The 23,920-nt window shown below is 42.2% G+C and overlaps 2 protein-coding genes and 1 non-coding gene across 6 annotated transcripts in view; all 3 read right to left on the bottom strand.

Annotated features, from left to right (window-relative positions):
* Positions 1–2,788: 2,788 nt before the first annotated feature.
* LOC126012726 (U1 spliceosomal RNA) lies at positions 2,789–2,946 on the bottom strand. The gene has a single exon (XR_007497138.1). It is a non-coding gene; the product is annotated as a U1 spliceosomal RNA (small nuclear RNA).
* Positions 2,947–4,160: 1,214 nt separating this feature from the next.
* On the bottom strand, positions 4,161–16,249 carry C6H5orf47 (chromosome 6 C5orf47 homolog). The gene is made up of 4 exons (XM_049775664.1): positions 15,853–16,249; positions 14,043–14,128; positions 12,068–12,167; positions 4,161–4,262 (listed from the first exon to the last, which is right to left on the bottom strand). The coding sequence occupies exons 1-4, from the start codon at positions 16,247–16,249 to the stop codon at positions 4,198–4,200; spliced, it is 648 nt and encodes a 215-aa protein (XP_049631621.1). The 3' UTR covers positions 4,161–4,197.
* A 2,522-nt stretch (positions 16,250–18,771) lies between these two features.
* The window catches only part of CPEB4 (cytoplasmic polyadenylation element binding protein 4), a 60,308-nt gene continuing 55,159 nt past the window's right edge, over positions 18,772–23,920 (bottom strand). For all 4 annotated transcript variants that reach the window (XM_049776047.1, XM_049776048.1, XM_049776049.1 and 1 more), the window contains one exon: positions 18,772–23,388. In XM_049776047.1, coding sequence (XP_049632004.1) covers positions 23,161–23,388 — 228 coding nt within the window. In that variant the 3' untranslated portion in view covers positions 18,772–23,160. The remainder of the gene's footprint in view (positions 23,389–23,920) is intronic.

Here is a 23,920-nt window from a genome sequence, read left to right as displayed (position 1 = left end):
ACTTACTTTCCTTTGTCTTTGGAGCACAGAGCTTCTGACGAGTGTGAGGACTCACTAGAAGGGAGGGATGGTGGCTGGACCTCTGTGCTGATAGGAAATTAATAGTCCTAACTGAGATTCAATAGGCAAAATTTCTGGATTAACTTCAGACATACTCAACTAGAAAAGGCCTGATTCCCATCCTAACAGAAAAAGAGTTGATTATCTGCAAAATCACTATTTTTCTTGAGCCATCAGAATGCCAATTGAGGTCCTGTGCAAAGAACTAATAGGAAATCTAAGGCAAAACAAAGACCTCTGAAATGAGAAAGGATGGCAGCACCTGTCTGCCTGGAGCAGATGCCAAACACCGATCAAGTTCCTAGGAATCACTCAGCTCAAATGTAATGAGTGGCTGGAAACTGTGAGCCAGTGTGGAGGAAAAAATTTACATCAACCACAAACAGAAGGGACATTTTCACCTACTCTGAACACCATCTGGTGTCACTCAAATAAACCCCTTCAAGTCAAGATACATACACGGAAGCAAAGCCCAGAAGGTCAACCCAACAGAAAGATTCGTGTGATACTGATATTGGAAATGAGCAGGTGGAATTTAGAATAGCTTCAATTTACAGAATAAGTCTTGTAAAAAAGATTAACCATATGCATGGCCAATGTGGAATTTCATTGGGAAAATGCAAACCATTAGAAAGAATCAAATGCGCTTTTCTGCACAAGACAGCCAAGAAGATGCCATTGAACACTATCTCCAGGGCCCAAACTCAGTAAAAGCCTCACCCAATTAGGTGGGTGCTGATCCCTGCCGTGTGTTTTGGGCATAAGAGAGCCATTATAAAGGACTGCTGCCTTACTCCCTGTCTGCTTTTCTGCACAAGACAGCCATTGAACACAATTTCCAGGGCCCAAAAAGGTAAGGGCCCCATCCAATAAAGTGGAGCCAGAGCAGTGCGGCTGCCACACACACCTTCTAACCCACGAACCCTAGCACAGCACAAACTTCTATACTAGTGTTGCAATGGGGAAACAATGCAGGACAACACCACACATAGAGAATAAAGATGACCTGAAAAGGGGCCGGAGAGATAGCATAGCGGTGTTTGCCTTGCAAGCAACTGATCCAGGACCTAAGGTGGTTGGTTCAAATCCCACGTCCCACATGGTCCCCCGGGCCTGCCAGAAGCTATTTCTGAGCAGATAGCCAGAAGTAACCCCTGAGCATAGCCGGGTGTGCCCCCCCCCAAAAAAAAAGATGACCTGAAAAGTACCAAACATCTAGTTAGCCTCTCAGATAAGGAGTTTAGAGTATGCTCAAAGAACTCAAAGCAAGCATATATCGAGCTGAACAGAGCATAATGATAGAACTCAAAACTGAAACTGAAATAAGAGGTCTGAAAAAACTCAGTAGATGAAATAAAAACCTCAATGAAAAGCCTCTCCAACAGAGTAGCAGCAGCTGAGGATGATGTCAGTGAGTCAGAGGATGAGATGCAGAACAACTCCATACAGCAGCAGAGATTGGTAAAGTTCTTAAAGCAAATGCTCAATGAATAAACTACTCAAAAAATGTGAACAGATGAAAATAGAAGTCTAGGATAAACTCAACAGAAACAACCTAGGAATCACTGGAGTTCCAGAGACCCAGGAAGAGTATATTAAGAAGTGTTGGAGGAAGTGTGAGAAGAGGAAGAGGAGTAAGAAGAAAAGGAAGAAGGGGAAGAAGAATAAAAAGAAAAAAGGAAGAAAAAGAAGAGGAAGAGGAAGAAGAGAAAGAAAAGGAGGAAGAAGAGGAGGAAGTAAAAGAGGAAGAGGAGAAAGGAGAAAAGAAAATAAGAAAAAGAAGACAAGAAAAAGAAGGGAAAATCGCTTCTCGGCCTTTTGGCTAAGATCAAGTGAAAAAGAAGGGAAAGAAGAGGAAAAATAAGAGAAAGAAGAGGAGAAAGGAAGAAAAAGAAAAGAAAAAAAGAAAATGGACTGAATATTTTTAATTTTTTATAATAGTCTTCATTTAAGCATTGTGGTTATAAACATGTTTGCATTTGGGTTTCAGTTAAAAAACAAAAGAAAAATGAGCATAGGGGCTGGAAAAAAAAGAATCGAGTGGAAATGCTAGAATAAGAAATTGTAGGGGCTTATTGAGTAGTGAGTAGGGAACTTACCTTGCATGTGGCCAATCTGGGTTCAACTTCTAGCACTACATCTGATCCCCAAGGATCATCAGGAGTGAGTCAGGGGTAAATTTTAAGCTTTTTTTGTGGGGGGGTTTGGACCATACCCGGTGATGCTCAGGGGTTACTCCTGGCTATGTGCTCAGAAATTGCTCCTGGCTTGGGGGACCAGATGGAATGCTGGAGGATCAATCCGCGGTTCGTCCTAGGCTAGTGCGGGCAAGGCAGACGACTTACCGCTTGTGCCACCACTCCAGCCCCTCAAAATAAGATCTATACTAAAAATCTTTCTCCTAGGAAAGATAGAAAAAAAGATCATGTTTTGAGTATGGGAAGATTAATTACGCCTAAAGAATATATAGGTAACATCTCTTTTCCAGAGGAAAGTGCCCTGTAGCCTACAACTTAGCCTCTGTACTCTCTCCAGCCCTATAAATAATATTTGAAAGTAATGACATTTTTCTCTATATTTTTCACACACACACACACACACACACACACATCCTTCATTCGAACCACTAAAAGATCTCTTCTTAGCCCTGTTCACAAAATAATGGAATGGCCATCAAGAACTCTTCGAGTTGCAAGTACTAGAAGATTTAGGATAAAATATTTTTTCAGGAGAGAGTGTGCAGTCCCCCACTACCACAAATTACGCAGTCAAGTTTCCTACATTTGGGGAAATCACAGGGGTCAGTACATCCGGTGTGCAATGGATAAGTCTTGCCCTGGGGAAACCACCTTCTTGATCATGGTATCTCCCCTGCCAGGTAAGTACGAGGGAAGAAATTTATATATTTGGCAAGTGAGTTTTCAGGATCTCCTCATGGAACATGAGGTTCCTGTTCTATTCAGAGAATACAAACAAAAGAACTCTGAGCCAGAGATGAAGAAAGGGCAAGACCATTTAGAAATCCAAGGTCATTTCATGGAGGGTCAGTAACTCCTTCCAGAATTACAGAACCAAAAAGAAATGGCAAGATCAAAGTCAGTATTCTTTGATGTTTCAACAAAGTCATCATATTTGTTTTATGTTGAAAACCAGATTAGGGATCATGGACATTCTTTACAAGTGGAAAGCCTTGGTTCAATAGCAGATGATGTTTAGTCTCTCAAATATTTATCTTCAGCAACTCCTGAGCAATTCCAGATGTGTCCCACTTCCTCGCATAAAAACCCTTAAAATTGGATTTAATATATTTTCATCCAAAATTACCAATTCATTTTCAATAAATATATAGAACATTGATTTCAGTAACAGTCTTTATTATTCTGCTGTTCTGGATGGTGAGACCATCAAAATTAGACCAACATTTAAAAACTATTGACAATTAACAAAAGACTATTTCTCTATGTCAAGCCATATAAATGAAAACCCTACAGCAAAGTGACCCCCAAATTCTCATTCATTTGCGCCATAATGTCTGTAGCATCAATGATAGTATTAGCTGTAAATGGCTCCTTTTTCAGTGACTTAGACTGCTGAAGCTCAAACTGGTAGCTTTACCTCAGAACTGCACAGTCTGGAGCAATTTTCAGAACTGAGCAGCCTGAATATTTGCCCACCACACTCCAAAATTTTTGCTTAACCAGCCATGCCTTAGACCCTTAGACTATGCTTATCAGGCTAGAGTGAAGCCCAAAAATAGGGCAATGAGTCCTTCAATGAGAAGCAAGTGGACTTGATAAACATCAACTTAAGAACTTGCCATCATAAAACCTAGTAAATTCTGACCTTAAGTATAATTAGAGCAAGAAACAAAATGGATCATTGTATAGTCATGATAGAATTTCACTATTTCATGAGAATTTTGCACCACTGCCAGAATCCACCCTCTCAATGTCATATGGGGTGTTAGGGATTGACCCTGGATCTGTGCAATGCAAAAACCCTATCCACTGTGCTACAGCTCTGGTCCTGAAATACTATCAATTTAGTATATGCCCCCTCCACGTTATTCTTATATCCAATGACTGAAATTCCAATCCCAAAAATCATATCAAATAAACTAACAGGTTATCATTCAATTCAAGTTCCATCTTTAAATTCTTCACAATCTTCTTTGGTCAACGGATCCAAAGACGGGTTCATTCCTAAATAAAATGTGACAAAATTGAACAGTGTTAATATAACCTGTCATTATTGGTAGTCACCGAACATTTTTAACATTTCTAAGGTCGCCAAGCAACAGCCTCACACTGAATTTTTGTTTCTTATAACTTTTCTTTTTGAGTTTAGGATCACATCCAGTGGTTCCCAGGATTTACTCCTGGCAGAATTTGGGGGATTCCACAGGATGCCAGGGATTTAACCAAGGTTGGCCACAGGTAAGGTGCATGCTTCCCCCTCTGGACTATCTCTCTGGCCCAGTTCTTAAGACCTTTATTCTAGGGGCCAGAGTGATAGTACAGTGGTACGGTGCCTGCCTTGCATATGTCCAACCCCGGAAGAACCCCAATTCGATTCCTGGCATCCCAAATGGTCCCCCGAGTACCAGGAGTGATTTCTGAGTGCAGAGCCAGGAGTGACCTCTGAACGCCACCACTGGGTGTGACCCAAAAGACAAACAAGCAAACAAGACCTTTTCTCTACTTACTTGACACTAAAAATCTTCTGGTGGACTTACTATATAGTTGATTCTACCCTTCTGCTGTTCTCTAACTCCTGCCAATACCCTGGTGACCTCAACAGCCTCACTTATAGAAATTATGTTCCAGAAATGTTGCATCACATACAGGCCTTTCCAGGCTACATAGAAATAAGGTCACCCCCCTTGGACATTGTCATCACTTGGCACTTCTGTTATTTTTGAGGTACTAGAAAGATGAAAATCTTCTTGGTCTATTTCCATGGTACCTTGGTGCCTGCTATTCTCACTGAACAAGGTTATTGCTTTCTTAAGCATCTCCAGTCCCTCCTTATCCTCCAGTTTCATTGTCTCTCCCTCTTCCACAGCACCAGTCAGCTCCCCTTACTCCTCTCTGAAATTGCCAATTCCTCTGTGCTCTGGGCATCACACACTGCTCTGTTTGGTCTGCTCCTGTCTGCCTATCCCCACAAGGAGTGTCACATTCACATCTCCTGCTGGAACTACAGTGGACCTTTATACAGTGATGACACCACACTTGTGCCAGTAATTCCACATTCCAATAGCCTGATTGCCTAAGGCCACGTGTGAATATTCCACCCAAACAATACTCACCCCTTCCACATAGTCTTTCTCCTGATGTCCAGAATTTTTAATCTCTTCATGCTTACCACTCAAGGTCTTCTCTCTTCCCTCCATAGCTAATCCTCTACTTTCTCTCCCACTCTTTCCATCCTGCTCACTTACGATAATCCCAGTTGCCATTCATGCAATGGTGACAACTCCCAGGCTCCTTTTCACCTCCTTTCCTGCTTTCGTGCCAAACTGCTCCACCAGATTCTTTGCAATTACAGTTCTGATTAACCTGTATTTTACAGTGTTTGGTGCTGATGGTACACAAAGGCTTCATCACAGTCTCTGGTTATCTTTACGACATCATGTATTAATTACAAAAGGAAAGCAGCTACTATGTATAGCAGAGAAATGGACAGACACACAATCAATGGGCAAAGTTAACATCACCAATGAGGGATAATGAAGATCACTGACTCTAGAGGTGACATTTGAGAAGAAATATTCCTTATATGAAGTTCTAAAACACAAACCATAATATAAATCAAATCATGAGAGGGTAATAGCAAATCCAGTGGGAGAGTCAGAAAAGTAACTGAGCTGTACTCCTCAAAAAATAACATTACAAAAATTCAAGGCTGAAAGCTATTACAGATTAAAAGATTAAAGAGACATCACAAGGGCAAGAGTTTAGTTCCTAACACTATGTATGGTACTCCAAACTTCATCAGGAATGATTACTGAGCACTCAGCTGAACAGTAGGTGACTCCTCCCCACCATCAAACAAATAAAAAAAGGTGTTGGAAAGGAGAAAAAAGGGAAAGGAAAAGGAAAGGAAAAGGATTGGGAAAGAAATAAAGGAATGGGAAGGAGAATGATAGGCTCAGTTGTGAACATGTGATATTTCAAAGTAACTGTAGAATAACCCTGGAAGCTCACAGAACCAGAAAAAAAAATAAAGCTATAAAAATGGGAGCATTATCTCAGAGAAAATATGTAAAGAGTAGGGGAACCAATAATTACTCCTAGCATTTGTTACAAATGGTAACAAAAGGGACAGATAAAAATAGAAGGACTCGGGGCGGAGAGATAGCATGGAGGTAGGGCGTTTGCCTTTCATGCAGAAGGTCATTGGTTCGAATCCCGGCATCCCATATGGTCCACTGAGCATGCCAGGAGCGATTTCTGAGCATGGAGCCAGGAGTAACCCCTGAGCACTGTCAGGTGTGACCCAAAAACCAAAAAAAAAAAAAATATATATATATATATATATATATATATATATATATATATATATATATATATATATATATATATATATATATATAAGGACTGGGTGGTGGTGGAGCAATACAGCAGGTAGGGCATTTGCCTTACACACAGTTGACCTGGGTTCAATCCCGAGCACCCCGTATGGTCCCCAAAGCTTGCCAGAAGTAATTTATGAGCATAGACCAAGAATTAATTACCTGATTATTGTGGATGTGGTCAAAAATGAAAAACAAACAAGAGCTGGAGAGCTAGGCAGGAGTTAAGGCATTTGCCTTGCATGTAGCTGACTCCAGAGTTCAATTTCCAGCACCATATCTACTCCCTTGAGTCCCAACAAGAGTGACCCTAAGCACAAAGCCAAAAGTAATCCCTCTAAGCCAGAGCAATAGCACAGAAGTAGGGTGTCTGTCTTGCACGCGGCCTACCTGGGATTGACCATGGTTCGATCCCAGCATCCCATATAGTCCCCAGAACTTGCCAGGAGCGATTTCTGAGTGCAGAGCCAGGAGTAACCCCTGAGCGCTGCTGGGAATGGCCCCCAATCAAAACAAAACAAAACACAGAATTAGATACCCAATCTACAATAAGCTCTACTCAAAGCTGCCTATACTAGCAGTTCAGGGGGCCTAGAGGGAAGGAATGGGATGCATGCTGGGAACAGGGGTGGTGGCATGGCCCTAATTCACTGTCACTATGTATCTTAAGTAAAAATGTGAAAGACATGCAATTCACATCAGTCACAATAAAAATTATTTAAAACAAACAAAAAGTAATCCCTGAGTAGTCCCCCAACACACAAAATATAAAAGCAAAAAGACATAAAAATTGGGTCAGACAGTGAGACAGAACAGAGAACTGTTATCCAAAGCTGTGTCAATAATGTGCTGAGACTGCGAGTTGCTTCCAGGACATTCAGAAAGAAAAATGAGGAGTAAAAAACATTCACTACAGCAGCATTTTCTAAGAACTAAGCTAAGATAAGAACAAAGGGAAGAAAAAAAAAGGAGAAACAAGAATCATAGAAAGGGGGCTGGAGAGATAGCATGGAGGTAAGGCATTTATCTTTCATGTAGAAGGTCATCGGTTCGAATTCCGGCGTCCCATATGGTCCACCGTGCCTGCCAGGAGCAATTTCTGAGCACGGAACCAGGAAAAACCCCTGAGCACTGCCGGGTGTGACCCAAAAATCACACACACACACACACACACACACACACACACACACACACACACACAAAGAATCATAGAAAGGAGTTCTGAGAGAATTGTGAACAAAAGTCCCAAACAAAGAAAATGTTATTAGTTTTAGGTGTGTGTCTGTGTGTAACCCATAATAGAATGCCACTCAGTTCTTTCTCCTGAACTTTCTCCCAAACTCTTTTTCTTTTGCGGGGGGGGGGGGGGGATTTGGGTCACACTGAGCAGTGCTCAGGGGTTTCTCCTGGCTCAATGCTCAGAAATCGCTACTGGCAGGCATGGGGGGGACCATATAGGATGCTGGGATTCGAACCATCATCCTTCTGCATGCAAGGCAAATGCCCTACCTCCATGCTATATCTCCGGTCCCAGCCTCCCAAACTCTTGAGTAAAAGTTTTAAGTTTCATCTATGTATAATGATCGTCTACTACATGCCAAACACTGGTTTAAAGGCAGAAAAAAAGAAAATTGGAATTAGCAGTAGGTAGACACTAAAGGTCGGGAAGTAAGAATGGAAAAAAAGAAGGGTAGGGAAGAAGTCAATTCTTTATCATTAAATTTCAATGAATTCTTACCAAAAGATGATGTACCTTGTACTACTGGAGTTTAGGAATACAAAATGTAAAAGAAAACTGAAGTGGGTCTTTTAGTTTTTTTTCCCTAAAAATCAAATTAACCCTCATCCCCCAGAAAACACACACATATGAAGAAATGAAGTTATTTTTTTTTTGTTTTGTTTTGGGGCCTACTCTTGACTCTGTGCTCAGAGATCATACCTGATAGGTTCAGGGGATCAAACCCAGTTTGGTTACATTGCAAGACAAGTGCCCTACTGCTACACCATTGATCTGGCCCAATATAATAAAAATTTTAAGTGCAATTATTAGATTTTTATATTCTAGTTGAATGTTGTACAACCAAATAGTGAATTATAAGAATTTTTTTGTTTAAAAGAGACTATTTATAGAAAGCCAGCATATTATTTTATGTTGTTTTAACCAACCTGGCAAAATTGTACTTAATAGGTGGTTTCTTGCTGAGACGAAGGAGAACATGATAAGTTTATTTGCAGAGGCACATAATCAGGGTATAATTAGGGGAAAATCAGATATAAGGGAACATTTTTCTTAAAGGACTTGGATACAGGTTAATACTCTGAATGATAAACAATGTCTAAGTTCTTGTACACTCAAATGTCTTCTTTACAGAAGAAACTTCTGAATTTTGTGGGGGAGGAAGGCACACTGGCAGTGCCAAAAGGCTATCTATCCCTGGTCTGTACTGGAGTTTACTCCTAGTGGTGCTTATGCAGTGGGGATCATGCAGTGCTGGGGAATAAGATCAGGTTTTGCATACACTTAGCCTGCTGAGCTCTCTCTCAAGCCTCTCATTATCCTTAATTGAATAAGAAGAGTATATTTAAATATCACTCATTCAAACATGGGTTTGTTGCAAAAAACATATCCTATTATTAATATACTAGTACATAAACAGTAATGAGCATCCTGTGCTACAATGCCTACGATGTGGTATTCTAATGATTAGCTTATGAAAATATTCTTAATAAAATTTAATTCTGCAGGCTCCCTAACTTACAAAATAGAGTCTGTCATCAAACCTATGAGCCTATATTAGCATGTGAAGTAGAAATATGATCTCTCAATTCAAATGGCATTATGAGTTACATAATGTTTGAAGGTTTGGGGAGCTGTGCCATGCAGTATTCAGGGGCAATTCCCTTTTCTGTTCTCAGGGGTGGTTTCTAGTAATACTCAGGGAATGATAAGGTGCCAGGAACTGAACCATGAGCAACCTACTTGCAAAGCATCTACTCAGTCCACTGAGTTCTCTCTATGAACCTTGTCAAACAAATTTTATCCAACTAAAGCTTTGAGAATCTAAAATTGCTAATTTTTTCCTTTTGGGTTTGGGGGCCACATCCAACAATGCTCAAGGGTTACTCCTAGCTCTGCACTCAGGAATCACTCTTGGTGGGCTCAGGGAACCATATGGGATGCCAGTGATTGAATCTAGGTTGGCCACATGAAAGGCAACAACTACCCACCATATTATTACTCTGATCCAGAACTGCTAATTCTTTCAATGATTAGATTCCATTTAAATCTGTTCTGGCAACTTGTCCCAATGTATTGACACAGCTTTAAATTGCAGTTTAACTTGCAAATTGTTTTCCAGGAATAAAATTATGACATCAAAAGTGAGTGTTGTGGAATGAAAGAAAGTGACACAGACTGACTAATTTCTGGTTAGAGCTAAAATTTGTCCTTCAGCAATAAGAATGCACTAAGGAAGTGGCACAGACTTTAATCTCTGGTTAGAGCTTGGATGTTTTCCTTCAGCAATATAGACACGCTTTGACATTTTCTATTTGAGCTGACACGAAAATCCAGAATGAAAGGTCAGGAGGTTCCCTCTGTTCATGAATGCAGTCAACAACTTCTACTACCTGGCATCTCTGCTCCCCTTCTCTTTGTCCACCACTTCATTAGATTCCCCCATCACCAGTACAAAGGGTTTGTACTTTTCATCATGTTGAACAGGGTAAAGATGGCAGCCTCATCTCTGCCACTGTGCACAAAAAAGGTCAGTTAGAAAAACTACTGGTCTTGGGGCTGGGCGGTGGCGCTAAAGGTAAGGTGCCTGCCTTGCCTGTGTTAGCCTTGGACGGACCGCGGTTCGATCCCCCGGTGTCCCATATGGTCCCCCAAGCCAGGAGCAACTTCTGAGCGCATAGCCAGGAGTAACCCCTGAGCGTTACTGGGTGTGGCCCAAAAACCAAAAAAAAAAAAAAAAAAAGAAAAACTACTAGTCTAATAGTACTTAAGTATAACCAGCCCACAAGAGCAACCCTTCTTCATTATAAATGTATGGTAGGGAGAGACAGCACAACAGATAGGGAGCTTGCATGCATGCATGCAATAAACCTGGGTTTAATCCCTGGAGTCCCCCTGAGGACCCTCAAGACCTCTAGGAATGATCTCTGAGTACAGAGCTAGGAGTAGTTCTTGAGCATCACCAGGAATGGTCCCAAAAATAGACAAACAAAAATAAAGTATGTAAAGGGGGCCGGAGCAGTAGCGCAGTGATAGGGCATTTGCATTGCATGAGACTAACCCAGGACGGACTTCAGTTTGATCCCCCGGTGTCACATATGGTCCCACAAGCCAGGAGCGATTTCTGAGCACATAGCCAGGAGTAACCCCTGAGTGTCACTGGGTGTGCCCCCCCCCAAAATAAATAAAGTGTGTGGTAAGTGCTTGCCTTGCACAAGGCTGACACTGGTTCAATCCCTAGCATCACACAGGACCCCCCGAAACCCACCAGAAATGATCCCTGAGAACAGAGCCAAAAGTAAGCCCTAAGCGAACACCATAAGCACCATAAAATAAATCAACAAAAACAACCTGGTAGTAGGAAAGATAGTACAAGGGGTAAGGTGCTATGCATACAGCCAATTCTGTTTGATTCCCCAGAACCGCATTTGTTCCACTAGGAGTGATCTCTGAATAAGAATTTAGGAGTCAGGGGCTGGAGAGATAGCATGGAGATAAGGTGTTTGACTTGCATGTAGAAGGACAGTGGTTCGAATCCCAGCTTCCCATATGGTCCCCCGAGCCTGCCAGTAGCGATTTCTGAGCATAGAGCCAGGAATAGCCCCTGAGCGCTGCCAGGTGTGACCCAAAAACCAAAACAAAACAAAACAAAAATTTAGGAGTCAATTCCCCCAGAAACCACTCATGGTTCTCTTGACAGTAAGTAATCCCTGATCACAGAGCTGGAATAGTCCAATATTCAAATGTGGCCCCAAACCCCAAATCAAGGCCAAAACAAAACAAAAATTTAGGAGTCAATTCCCCCAGAAAGTATGGTGAGGAGAGTTCAAAGGGTCCAGTTTAAATCTCCCACCTCCCACTCCATGGTTCTTTTGACAGTAAGTAATCCCTGATCACAGAGCTGGAATAGTCCAATAGTCAAATGTGGCCCCAAACCCCAAATCAAGCCCAAAGGAATAATACAGGGATTAAAGGCATTTGCCCTGCATATGGCTGACTTCAGCAAAATCCCTGCCATGTCCTATCCTTTCCCCAAGCACTGCCAGCAGGCCAGGAGTATTCCTGAACACAAAGCCAGGAGTAAGTCCTGAACACTACTGAGTGTGATCTAAAATAAATGAATAAATAAATAAATAAATAAATAAATAGGTCCAGGAAATAATTAAAATAAGCAAACGAAAGTATTGACTTACTTTCAGTGGGTGACTGTTGGCATTTCAACCTGAGTCTATATTTTTCATTTTCTTCAAGCATTCTGGAAATGACTTTGCTAACACTATTCCACACTGAATCCTTAAAAAGATAATCAAATTAAGGGACAAGTGAGTAGTTAAGTAGGAATACATTTTGATGGAGGCAACTGAAAGCCACTGTGACTACATTTGCTGGCCATTAATGTTATCATAATTGTAATTGTTTTCCCACAATCACTGAATTCTATGACCTTTTTTTAACCCCTACTTCCTAGCATTTCTCTTCTGTAGTAATCAAAAGCACTGTTCTGGATAAAATTTCCTTTCAAAGGCAATTTCAATAAAGTCCTAACTAAATGGTTCCAATGCATTCAATTCCGTTCGAAATGGTAATAACAATTGTGAGCCAGTAAAGCAATGCTTTGATTTTAATGTATTTTATTCTACTGAGTAATTAAACATTTCTCCTAAAACATAGCAAAGCAAAATCATTAGAATATGAGTAGAAAGAATGGACTGAGGTTTGACTAGTGGACAGTAATTAGGGTGCATGCCTTGACATGCACCAGACCGGGTTTGATCCCCAGAAACATGTGGCCTGAGCATGACTGTTTGTGGCTCCAGAGCCCCTTGTACTACAAGACTGAAGAACATCACATCCATGGGCCCTCACAATTAACTTCTGACCCAGCTGGCCGAGAATTGCCAGAAGTGGTGCCTAAACCCCCTAGGCAATGCTTGGAAAGGCCTCCCCATACCACACAAAATGAGGATAATAGAATCAGATAGTTCAATTATGGCTGAAGTCTGGTCTTGCCACTTACAGTTATTTGAACTGAGCAAGTTCTTTAACTTCCTCTAGGAATAACTTCAGATACTAGATGATTACAGTGAATGAAAAACACAGGTAAGGCCCTTTTGCTCCAATGTCTGTTGGATAGTAATCATACTGAATTAACTTTTGTGCCTTTCTCCTCCCCAAGAAAGAAGTAGTTCTGGAAAGAAGTATTTCCTATCACAGTGAAAAGATTAGGTACTCTTTCTAAATACATTCAGAGTATGAGTTAGTTATCTTGAATGCTTTTTATCCTATTACCTGGACTATACAAAAAATAAACTCAAGGCTGAGAAACAATACGTCATTGCCACCTAATAGTTTCTTCACACTGATGTGGAATTCAAGATGAGTATATGATGAATTCCAAGTCTGATTAAACCATTCCAGTTCACTATGACATCTGAACACTTAGAGGTGAAGATTGTCCTTGGCAGTTTTCCTGCTGGAAATTAAATTTGCATTCCTGGGGTTAACTCTTTTGCTGCTTCTGCTCATTATCATAGGACACTGGGCACCACCAAGGTTCTTTTCAGCAGTCCTGTCTTCGGTACTGGGTATCCAAGCAGGTCCTTACACATGGGCACTGTGCTCTACCACTGGACTCAGCTCTGCCTGTTTGTTAATTAAACAAGTAATATGGGCCAAAGAGCTAAGATAGGGAGTAAGATCTGTGTCTTAATTATGGCCAATACCAGTTCAATTTCCAATTCCTCTCCTAAGTACTGCAGAAGTGACCATTGAACACAGAGCCATGAGTCCACTGAGAGCACTAATGGGTGTGGTGAACACCCAAAATACAAGCAAAACAAAAAAGGGCAACATGACAATGTAAACATATACTTTTGCCTATGTAACAATATTTGTATTTACATATAACATGTCTCTCAGCATTTTTTATAGTACATTGATTTTCATGTTTGAAAGTTTTGATTTAAATGTACTTTATGTCCTCATTTATTGGAAGAAAAACTATTAAATAATTATTCCAAACCCTGTCCCATTCCTATTCAATTCTATTTTCTTGTTTCAGTACACTTTTCAAAAGACAAAACCTTTTTATTGTATTAAGAATTTTAACACATTAGAAAAGTCCATTTGAAATTCAAATATCGCTCATGACCCTTTATAATAATTTACCTTTTTCCTTTTCTTCATTTTTGTGGAAGCTTCACTCAAAGACGTGGGGAGAGCAAACTTTTTAGATAAATTCTTCTGGGATAAACCTAAATTAAAAGAAAAAAGGAATGAGAAGATAGAATCCTAGGGCCAAGACATAATAAAGATCACTGACCTAAGACAGAGACCATTAGAAATTGTCTTGGGCCAGAGAGATAGCACAGTGGTAGGGTGTTTGCCTTGTACATGGCCAACCCAGGAGATGTAGTTTGATCCCCAGCATCCCATATGGTCCCCTGAGCCTGCCAGGAGTGATTTCTGAGCACAGAGCCAGGAGTAACCCATGAGAACTGCTGGGTGTGACCCCCCCCTCAAAAATGGTTCTTTTTTTTGGGGGGGGGGTCACACCCGGCAGTGCTCAGGGGTTACTCCTGGCTCTATGCTCAGAAATTGCTCCTGACAGGCTTGGGGGACCATATGGGATGCCCGGATTCGAACCACTGTCCTTCTGCATGAAAGGCTAACACCTTACTTCCATGCTATCTCTCCAGCCCCAGTCCTCCTGAGTTCTTTTGGGGAAGTTTTATACTTGTTGGTACATATTTGATCATAAATGGCAGTTTACCAATTAGTATATATAATTCCATGGGATGGTGTGCTATAATTACCAGACAGAAAAATTTTAGGAAATGTCTAGGAAAACTACATTGTTATTTGAAAGTTAAGATCCAATGGAGATAGGGAAATAGCATAAGGGCTGAGCACATGCTTTGTGTTCAGGAGACCCAAATTAAAGTCAAGGTACCATATGGTCTCCTGAGACTGCTAAAAGCCACGAGAGCAGGGAGTAGACCCTGAGCACCACCAGGTGTGGCTCCCAAACCCAAAACAGAATATAAAGAATAACTGACTTAAATAAGTATCACAAATCTGGTCTTGCCTCAGGATACTAGTAAAGCTCATTTTAAAAGCAGAGGCAAAGGGGAGAGTAGTACTGTGGTGAAGGCACTTTGCACACCAAACTATCCCCAGCAACATATGTGGTCTCGTGGCCACAAGGAATGATCCCTGAGCACAGAACCAGGAGTAAACCCTGAGCATAGCTAGGTGAGGCCAAAACCAAAAAAAATTAAATTAAATGTAAGTCCAGACATATGGATAGGCCCTATGATAGGGATGAAGGAGTCCACAACTTAATGGGGTGGGGGTTGAGGAGTGTTGACCGGGCACATAACTATATCAAACCTTCTCAAAACAAGGTATGCCTGGGGACCAGAGTGAGAGCACAACGAGTAGGGTGTTTGCCTTGCATGTGACAGATCTGGGTTTGATCCCTGGCATCCCATATGGTCCCCCGAGCCTGCTAGGAGTAATTTCTGAATAATTTCAGGAGTAATCCTTCAGCCCTGCCAGGTGTGGCCCCCAAAACCAAGCACACAAGATATGCCAATGAATCCTAAATAATGGCTTTGAGGAGCCAATGCGTTGGTTTGAATACATTTAGATCCATGGACTCTGAGGAGACCCTGCTTATAATTAGAACAGAGCTAACTAGAGGCATTGGACATCTACGACAGTCCTGAAGTAGACGGAAGCAATGGAAGGACATCTGGTTTGTTTTCTTTTCTTTCGTGCCCTGGTGCTCAGGGATTCTCAGTCAACACCGTGAGAGGTTCACCGCCTAAGTCTGACGGAGAGCGTCTTGGGCTTTGCACTGCAGGGGTTAAGCTGCCCAGGCACCTCCTTGAGCCCTGGGGGTGGCACCCGGCGTTCCTTAAGGGAGCCTTGTGGCGCCCTTGGATGTGGCACACGGCAAGGCCCCTATTATCACGAGGAACCGCCAGGCTCCGCGAAGGGCGGCAGGGGCGGAACTCAAGTCCCTCGCCCTTCACTCGCCCTCCGGGCGCCCCGGAAGCGAACGCCGCGGCACTTCCGCCCCGCCCCTCCGCGCCGGCCAATAGGCTGCCGGCAGGCGCGTGGCCTGAGCTGGGCCCGAGGAACGAGCGCCGGGCACCTGCTGCGGACGCGTCCGCGGGGGGCCCGGGCTGGGGCGGCCGCTCGCCGAGGCCCTCGCACCCGGCCGTCGCCGCTCCCCGCGGCTCTTCCCGGCCCCAGGCTTTCCGCCGGGCGCCCCGCTGCAGCACGCAGCCGCAGCGGTGCGAGCCGAAGCGGGCCACGTAGACGTAGCGCGTCGCGCGGCGTTCCTGCGGCCGGCCCGCGGCCGCCATCGTCGCCCGTGGGTGGCGCGGCCCCTCAGCGGAGAGGAGAGGAGGCGGGACGGAGGCGGAGCCGCTGGCTGAGGCGACGCCCGCGGAGGACGCTCCAGCCGGGTTCCCCACGCGCGCACGCACAGTGCTAGTGCCCGGGCGCCGCCGCCGGCGTGGGGGCGGGGCACGGCGGAGGGGCGGGCGGAGGGCGGGCTCGGCCAATAGGATCGTCGCGGGCGGGACGGCCGCCGGCCAGAGGGGCGGGGCTGGGCGGACGAGCTCCGCCCCGAGGGGAGGGCGCGGCGCGCGACTTCCCCCGCCGGAGAAAGCGCCGTCCGGGGAGGCGCGACCGTGGCGCCTCGGGGCCAGCAGGGGGCAGCAGGCCGCGTCCCCCTGCTCGAGGTCCAGCCCCGGCCCACGGCTGGCGGACGAGGGGGCGCGATCAGGAAAGCGGTTTTATCGGAGGAGACTGATTCGAAAGGAAGCTCCGACACCCGACAGCACCGAACACCTACGTGAATGAATGAAGGAGGTTCCCACAAGCGCCCATGAGCACCGCCGGAAGGGTCCCCCACAAACGGAGGGCAGCGCTAGGAAGGAGAGGTTGCGCCCCGTGGAGGAACTGAAAGCCGCATTTCCCCAAAGCAGGCCAGCTGCTGGTCAGCTGAGGGCCACAAGACCTCGTTTCTGGCTGCCCCACGCCCCAGTCCCCAAACCTCTTCTCGCTGCTTCGTTCATTGAAATGGAAGGTCTTCGGAGCATCGAAAAGGCTCTGCAAGTTCTGGAGTGCAGGCTTCGCACGACTGAACCCTGAGTTTTATCCCCCCCCAGCACCCCCCAACTATTTATTCTCTCCGACTCCCGCCACAAAACCGAAACTAGGGATTTGGAATGTGTGTGAAAAAAAGAGATCCTACTGGCCTTTGTCACAAAATGCCCTCGGATAGAGTCATCTCTGCCCCTAGCCTTACTATTTTCACTCTCCCTCCAAATTCTCCCTGCCTCTGCCCTCACACTCCCCTGGGAAGGATGCTGTTCTCGAGTTTTAGGACACTTTTGGGACAATCTGGGTGCCACTGGAGTCCTTCCCATGTTCATTTCTCAGTTGGTCTTTGTCATCTTCAAATTCTTCAACTAGCAAGAAAAAAAGCAAGTTGCTGATGATGGCCCTACGGTGATGGCCTTAATGTCTCCCTCAGAAGGAGATAGAGTGCTGTAAATGCATGTGCAAGCAATCTAAATGGGTGCTCGCAGGCACTAAAGCATCACATCTGTTCAGAACAGCTGTTCAGGCTGCGGCAACAATCAAAGTTGAACGTTACAGAACTCCAGTGCTCTAAAAATGGCAAATGGATCTCCCCACTTCCAAAAAAAAAAAAAAATCCATAAACACAAAAGTGTGCACTCACAAAAGTAGGAATATAAATTCTCTGCAGAAATCTATTTTAATGCTGACATCTCAGACCAGAAGCACAATAATCAAGTACTTTTTAAAAATTCACCATATGTATCAGATAGCAAGCTTCTCCTGCAGCTCCTTTGGATTTTGGGACTATTTTTGTAAAAATAGACAGTGCAGTGTCTCAAAGGAAGAGAAGCATGAGAAATAGTTTGATTTCTATAGCAAACATACTGCTCAGTTCCAGTTCTAGAGAAGGAAATCAATCTCCTCGGTGAAGGTTTACTTTAATCTCAGTTAAGTTTATCTGTTTATCTTTCATCCACTCACCTACCCCTCTATTCACCCACTCACCTCTTCTTCCTTTCTCTCCTCCCCCCCCCCATTCCCTCCCTTCCTCTCAAGCTTGCCCAAACATTGTTCTCTACTAAGAATCACCATAGGAGGGCTGCTTGATAAGACTGACTAGTGGCCACAAATAACTCTTTTCTAAATTATCCGCATTGAATTTCAGAGATTGTAGTTCCTAGAGCATGGGGAAGCAAGTGTTTGGGGTTGGTCGAAAGGCACATTTTTGAAGAATGGAAATGATAGGAAAGCCAGACAGGATCAGGGAGATGGCTCTAAAGACAGTGGGGGTGTGTGAGGGGGGGCGAAGCTATAGCACAGCAGTAGGGCGTTTGCCTTGCACACGGCAGACCCAGGTGGACCTGGTTCTATCCCCTGCGTCCCATATGGTCCCCCAAGCCAGGAGCGATTTCTGAACATGGAGCCAGAAGTAACCCCGGAGCATCACCGGGTGTGCCCCCCCCCAGGGGCAGTGTGCAAATTTTGCAGAAAGAAAGCCCCAGAATTATATTATCCCCATTCCCCTCCCCACCCCTTTGAGCCTGGGGCCAACTGACTCTGATTGGCCCTCATTTTTGTGTGTTTTTAAGCCACACCTGGCAGTGCTAGGGCTTACTCCTGGCTCAGTGCGCGCAGTATTTAAAGGACCTTATGTGGTACCAAGGATGGAATGCATACAGGGTAAATGCCTTACTTCTATGTCTCTCCAGATCCCCAATATCTTTGACATGCCACATTCTACATGCCACAGTGGAAACATCAATGACTTGGATATGAAATAAGTATTAAAAGAGAGCAGAGTTAAAAGTTTTATTCATTCAACATCTCACATTACAAATATTTAAAAATTATATGCATACTGGTATAAATAGTCATTTGCAAACTATTTAATAACATTAATTTTCCACTAGCACTTCAACAAATGAACTCTTTTAAAAAAGGAACTGTGTTATATAACTTAAGAGTAGAACATACAAAAATAGGAACTTAAGGTGAAAATGACTTTAATAAAAAATGAGTTACCCTTATTTAAAATGCTATAATAAATACTACAACCTCCCCATACACAGTAAAAACTATATGGAAATTCAGCCAAGTAGTACAATTAACTGACAAACTTAAATAACTTTTCCTTCTGATAATATGAGCAATACACTGGGGAAAAAAACATTAGGGATTAGTAGAAACTAGACATCCACTGGCTAAAAGTTTCACTTCCAAAAAATATAACAAAAATCTGATGAAAATTATAAAAACTAATTATACTTTAAATTTTAAAAATATAAAAAATAAACAGTTGAATACAATATTGTCCCAATTCTTACAATGCTATCAATCACAGTAGCTTTAAAATAAGATAATAAAATAAAGCAAATGACCAAAACCTCTTTTATTCCATTTTTAAAAATAATCTCAAATTTACATTAGTAGAAAGATTGATTTCTGATTCATTTCTTTAGAAACACCAGCAAGAAAGAGGATTACTCTTAACAGTAGAAAATGACATTTTTAAATGTCTGCAATTAAAAACAAAGAATCACACTGCAAAGATCTTTCAAAAGTTTAAAATAAGTATTGCACATAACTTGAAGTTAACTTGCCACAATTCATCACATTCAAGTTTTAAATCACCTTTGAACAGAAGATTCAACTCTTCGAAACAAAAGGGGTGAATTATCAATCAAGTCTTTCCAACAGCACTCTCATAAAATGCGAAATTCATTCACTGCAAGTTTTATTTGCATTCTGCAGAGCTCTGTGTATGGAGAAGTATATATATTATACCAAAGCAGGGGTTGGGAGGGCAGAAGGAAGGAAGGAAGGAAGAGGAAAGGGCTCTTTTACATAGAAAATAATCAGAAACACTTTATTTTACATTGCAAAAATAACCATGTAATTACTCTGTAACTACATTGTAAGTACATGGCTAGTGCCATGCTAGTGTGCTCGAACCACATGCTTGGGAAATTGAAGTGATACCCTAAAATCTGTAAACTAATTACATGTTACTTATGTTTGGAGTTACATGGTAACTCCCCACAATAATCCCATGTAATTTGAAGGACATGTAATCAATCAAAGTTCAGAGTAATAGATAATAATTGTTTATGCCCTGTAAATTGAAGTGTAATCAAATAATCTGTAAACACGCTTGCCACACAATCACGAGTAAATATTAGTAGAATAACAATTTCTTACATTAGTCATGCATACTAACATCACACACCTGTCCCACGGCAGGCTTTTTTTTTTCTTTCTATATAATTTAAAAGGGCAGACATCTTGAAATTAAACACTTAACATCAATTTATTAATATTAAAAATGGCTAAACATTCACCAAAAATGTCTGCATTATGAATCATTTTAAAAACCTAGTAAGAAGCTGTAGATAATTTTGTTCTTTTAAATTTCTACCCTAGGCTTATTATGCATTTTTCCCTTGGTTTTCTGTGTGTGTGTGTGTGTGTGTGTGTGTATGTGTATGTGTATGTGTGTATTTTGCTTTTGCTTAGGAAGTACAGTGTTATCTGTCATTTTCATGTGAATTTGTTTTTTCCTCATTAATTTGTGACTTCACATAAGACTATTTCTTAAATGCTAGGGACACCGAGAGTGGTGCTGGGGAAGAATGAAGCAACATGCTTTCTCTTCTCTGCAGATCCTAAAATAGCATTGCCAGTGCACGACATCCATAATTTAAAATGTATGCAGAGCACTGAAATGTATAAAAAGCAGAATATAAGAAAATAAAATTTATTAAAATTATTTATATTAAAAAATGAAGTATATGAAGATCTCTCAGTAATAAAAGTACAAAAAGCTACTCTTTGCAATATGAAAAATTGAGGTATTGCATAAAGAGATATCCCGTCAGTGAAAAGTGTGCCTAAAAATGTTCACTGTTGGAAAAACAAGATATACAAAAGTAGTGCATAACAAATATACATTATGTGCATGACAAAATAAGTTAGCTACAAAAACACTGTACCGAAATTCAGCAGGTCATGTACAAAGGGAGAAATGATTATTCAAAGCTAGTTCTCAGTGTTATTTCTGGTTAACTCCACACACCTGTTCACTGCGTAGGCCCAGCACAATAGCACACCCCAAACCACCTACAAGCATCGCAAAGAATAAAAAAGAGGCAAATGAACACTCCAGTGAGAAGGAATAGAGTTCAGAAAGGAAAGGAAAAAAAAAAAAGATTCCTGACCAGCTACACAGAGGAAATTGCCTCCCCTCGCCCCTGCCCAGTCCCATAGGACTAACTTTGAACATTTGCAGGGATTCCCAGGGATAAAAAGCAGCTCCCTTGCTAAGCTGGATGACTGGACAGCAAATGTCTCCATTTTGACCTTTGGAACGAAACTGGGATGGAGTTCATTAAAGCCTGTGATTCATTAAAAGTCTGCTCTGCCCAGAGTGAAGTCAATCAGGGCGAGGGCATTGGCCAGGCAGTTCCTGGGTGGTGCTGGGGTGAGTCTTTGGTTGGTGCAGGCAGGTAGGACACCTAGCAAGAGTGCCACTGGAGTTTTTATTGTTTTTTTTTTTTTTTTTTGGGTGGGGGGTTGCACACCACTTATAATCCTTTTCCTGGTGGATGGGGCATTTGAGTAAGAGAATGTCAATGAAAAGAATGGTTATTTTCCATGACCAGAGCTTCAAGAGACTATTTTAAAATTCACTCCTGAAGCATACTGTTCAACACATAATAACGCCTGTCCAAGCTAGAATTTTATTTATAATAAAACATGCATTACTTGGTGAAGTTGGCACTTCAAACACTGTCTATGTCCCATGCTAAGTTCTGAAACTGTAATGTTCTCTTATTTTATAGGAAGAGTAAGATAAACATACGTACCTTTGCACAGATTTACACAGTTACTTAGTTCAACAGTGCAAAACACTTTGCAACTACTTAACATTTTTAAAAATTTTTTTTCATTTGCTATGTTACAACTAAATTACAGGATTCCCCAAAGTGACTTGAAATCAGAAAAAAAGTAAGCAAATTAATAGCCAATTGGTATCTCAGTTTTGTTTTGTGAACAAAATCAAAATTGATTCATCTTTGAGGTATCTCTAGCTCGGTTTTCTTTTCCTTTGTAATGTCAAAATGGAGAGCAAAGGCTGTCAGCAGATGAGTGTTACTATGTAAATTCGGCTACAGAGTTCCTAGAGCACACCGAAAATAAAAATCTGCATTTGTTCTTAGGGAGAGGAAATGCTTGTTTTCCCACCAGCTGGCGTGAATTCTAGCTTTGGTAGGTTTTCTTGGGGCTGTGACCCAATAAGTAAGTTTCAAAAGGAATCAGTAATACAGTAATACTACTGTCCACCTTATTCAGTAGTAAATTCACCCCCTTTTATTTTATTATTACTATATTTTTACATTCTACATTTACAACATGGTTTAAAGAGAAAGTAAACCCAGCTCTGCTTATGTTCCTATTTAGTTCTTTTCTTTTCAGAGGTGGTAGTATCTTGGGAGGCCAGAAGGAACACTATTCAGCCTCCAAAAAAAAAACCTTCAGAGTCCTTAGAATGTTGCTTCACTCTTGCTCATGTATTAAATATGCGTTTTCCTGTTAATAATTGTTAACTTCCTCCACTGCCGTGAAAAGAATACAAAGGGAGGTGGAGTAGTTAAGAGAGAGGTCAGAAAGATGATGAAAGAACAGAAAAAAAAAGAAAAAAAGAAAAAAAAAAGCAGTTCCTTGGGGGGGGGGGGCAGGATTGTGTCAGGATAGAATGATAGTGTTCTTGGTGCAAGGCTATTTTAATAAAAGTATTCTTCTATGTTATATTATTAACAATAATTTAATTAAAAAACCCAAAATACTCTATTGTTTCATTTCTCTTTCAATAATTCTCTGTCTCTCCTCTGCAAAAATGTTGCTGGAAGTTGGGCTTCTCTTGGTTTCCAGCAAAACAAGAGAACCCAACTTGGGTGCAACATGATGGCCCTAATTAAAAGGGGTTCCTAGCTATTGGTTTTGGGGACAGGAGAATCTACAAAATACCTATATTATAGGTTATTTGTTGCATTCTACTACTGATAAGTTATGGATGGTTACCAAGAGGGCATGCCAGCATGGCAAGGGTGAGGAAGGAGGGACAGCATTAACAGAAGAGGGTGCTGATTTTGGAGGCCTGAAAATGAGCACAGGACTTCTCCTTCGGTTAGTTCCAGCGGAAAGAAATATGCCGAGGACGGTCACCACCTTCCTTCACCAGGGGCTTGTGGAACTCCCTGCCTGCCCGCGAATGAATGGCGGCCCAGCAATATTCACAATAGTACTGGAGGCAGGTGACATTAGCACAGAAAAACGGAGCAAACTTTCCTCCGCAGCGAGCCCCCTGACACTCATCACACAGCTGGTCGTCCAGGACATATGGCTTAACTTCCACCTAAAAATGAAAGAGAAGAGAAGGGTCATGATTTTCTTGCAACAGCTGTGTTGGGAACCTATAATCTGTGCAGAATGTATTTCCTCTCCCCACCGACAGATTGAATAGAACTGGGGATGGGTCTGCACCATAATGAAGCAATGATTCTTTTATGGGGGGAGTGTAGGAGGGCCCTATGAGGTACCAGGATTGAATGTAGGTTGGCCATATCCAAGTCATATGTTCTATCTTTAATCCTTCTTTGAAGAACTTGCTATGGTTTTTCCACACCTTCTACCCTTTTTGGGGGGGTGAGAGGCTTATAAAACAAACATGTTTCAAAGGGAAAAAGGACTCTTCTGGAAAGGACTGGGTGATAGACTAGACTAATGATAAACCTAAAATGTTCTGAGATGAAGGCCCCCCGTCCCAAGTGAATTTTCTTTTCTTTTCTTTTTTTTAATTTTGTTTTTGTTTTTGTTTTTGGGCCACTCCCGGCCATGCTCAGGGGTTACTCCTGGCTGTCTGCTCAGAAATAGCTCCTGGCAGGCAC

Source organism: Suncus etruscus, chromosome 6 (assembly GCF_024139225.1).
Source record: "Suncus etruscus isolate mSunEtr1 chromosome 6, mSunEtr1.pri.cur, whole genome shotgun sequence".
In the NCBI taxonomy this organism is placed as follows: domain Eukaryota; kingdom Metazoa; phylum Chordata; class Mammalia; order Eulipotyphla; family Soricidae; genus Suncus; species Suncus etruscus.
This window is presented reverse-complemented; position numbering and strand designations above follow the sequence as displayed.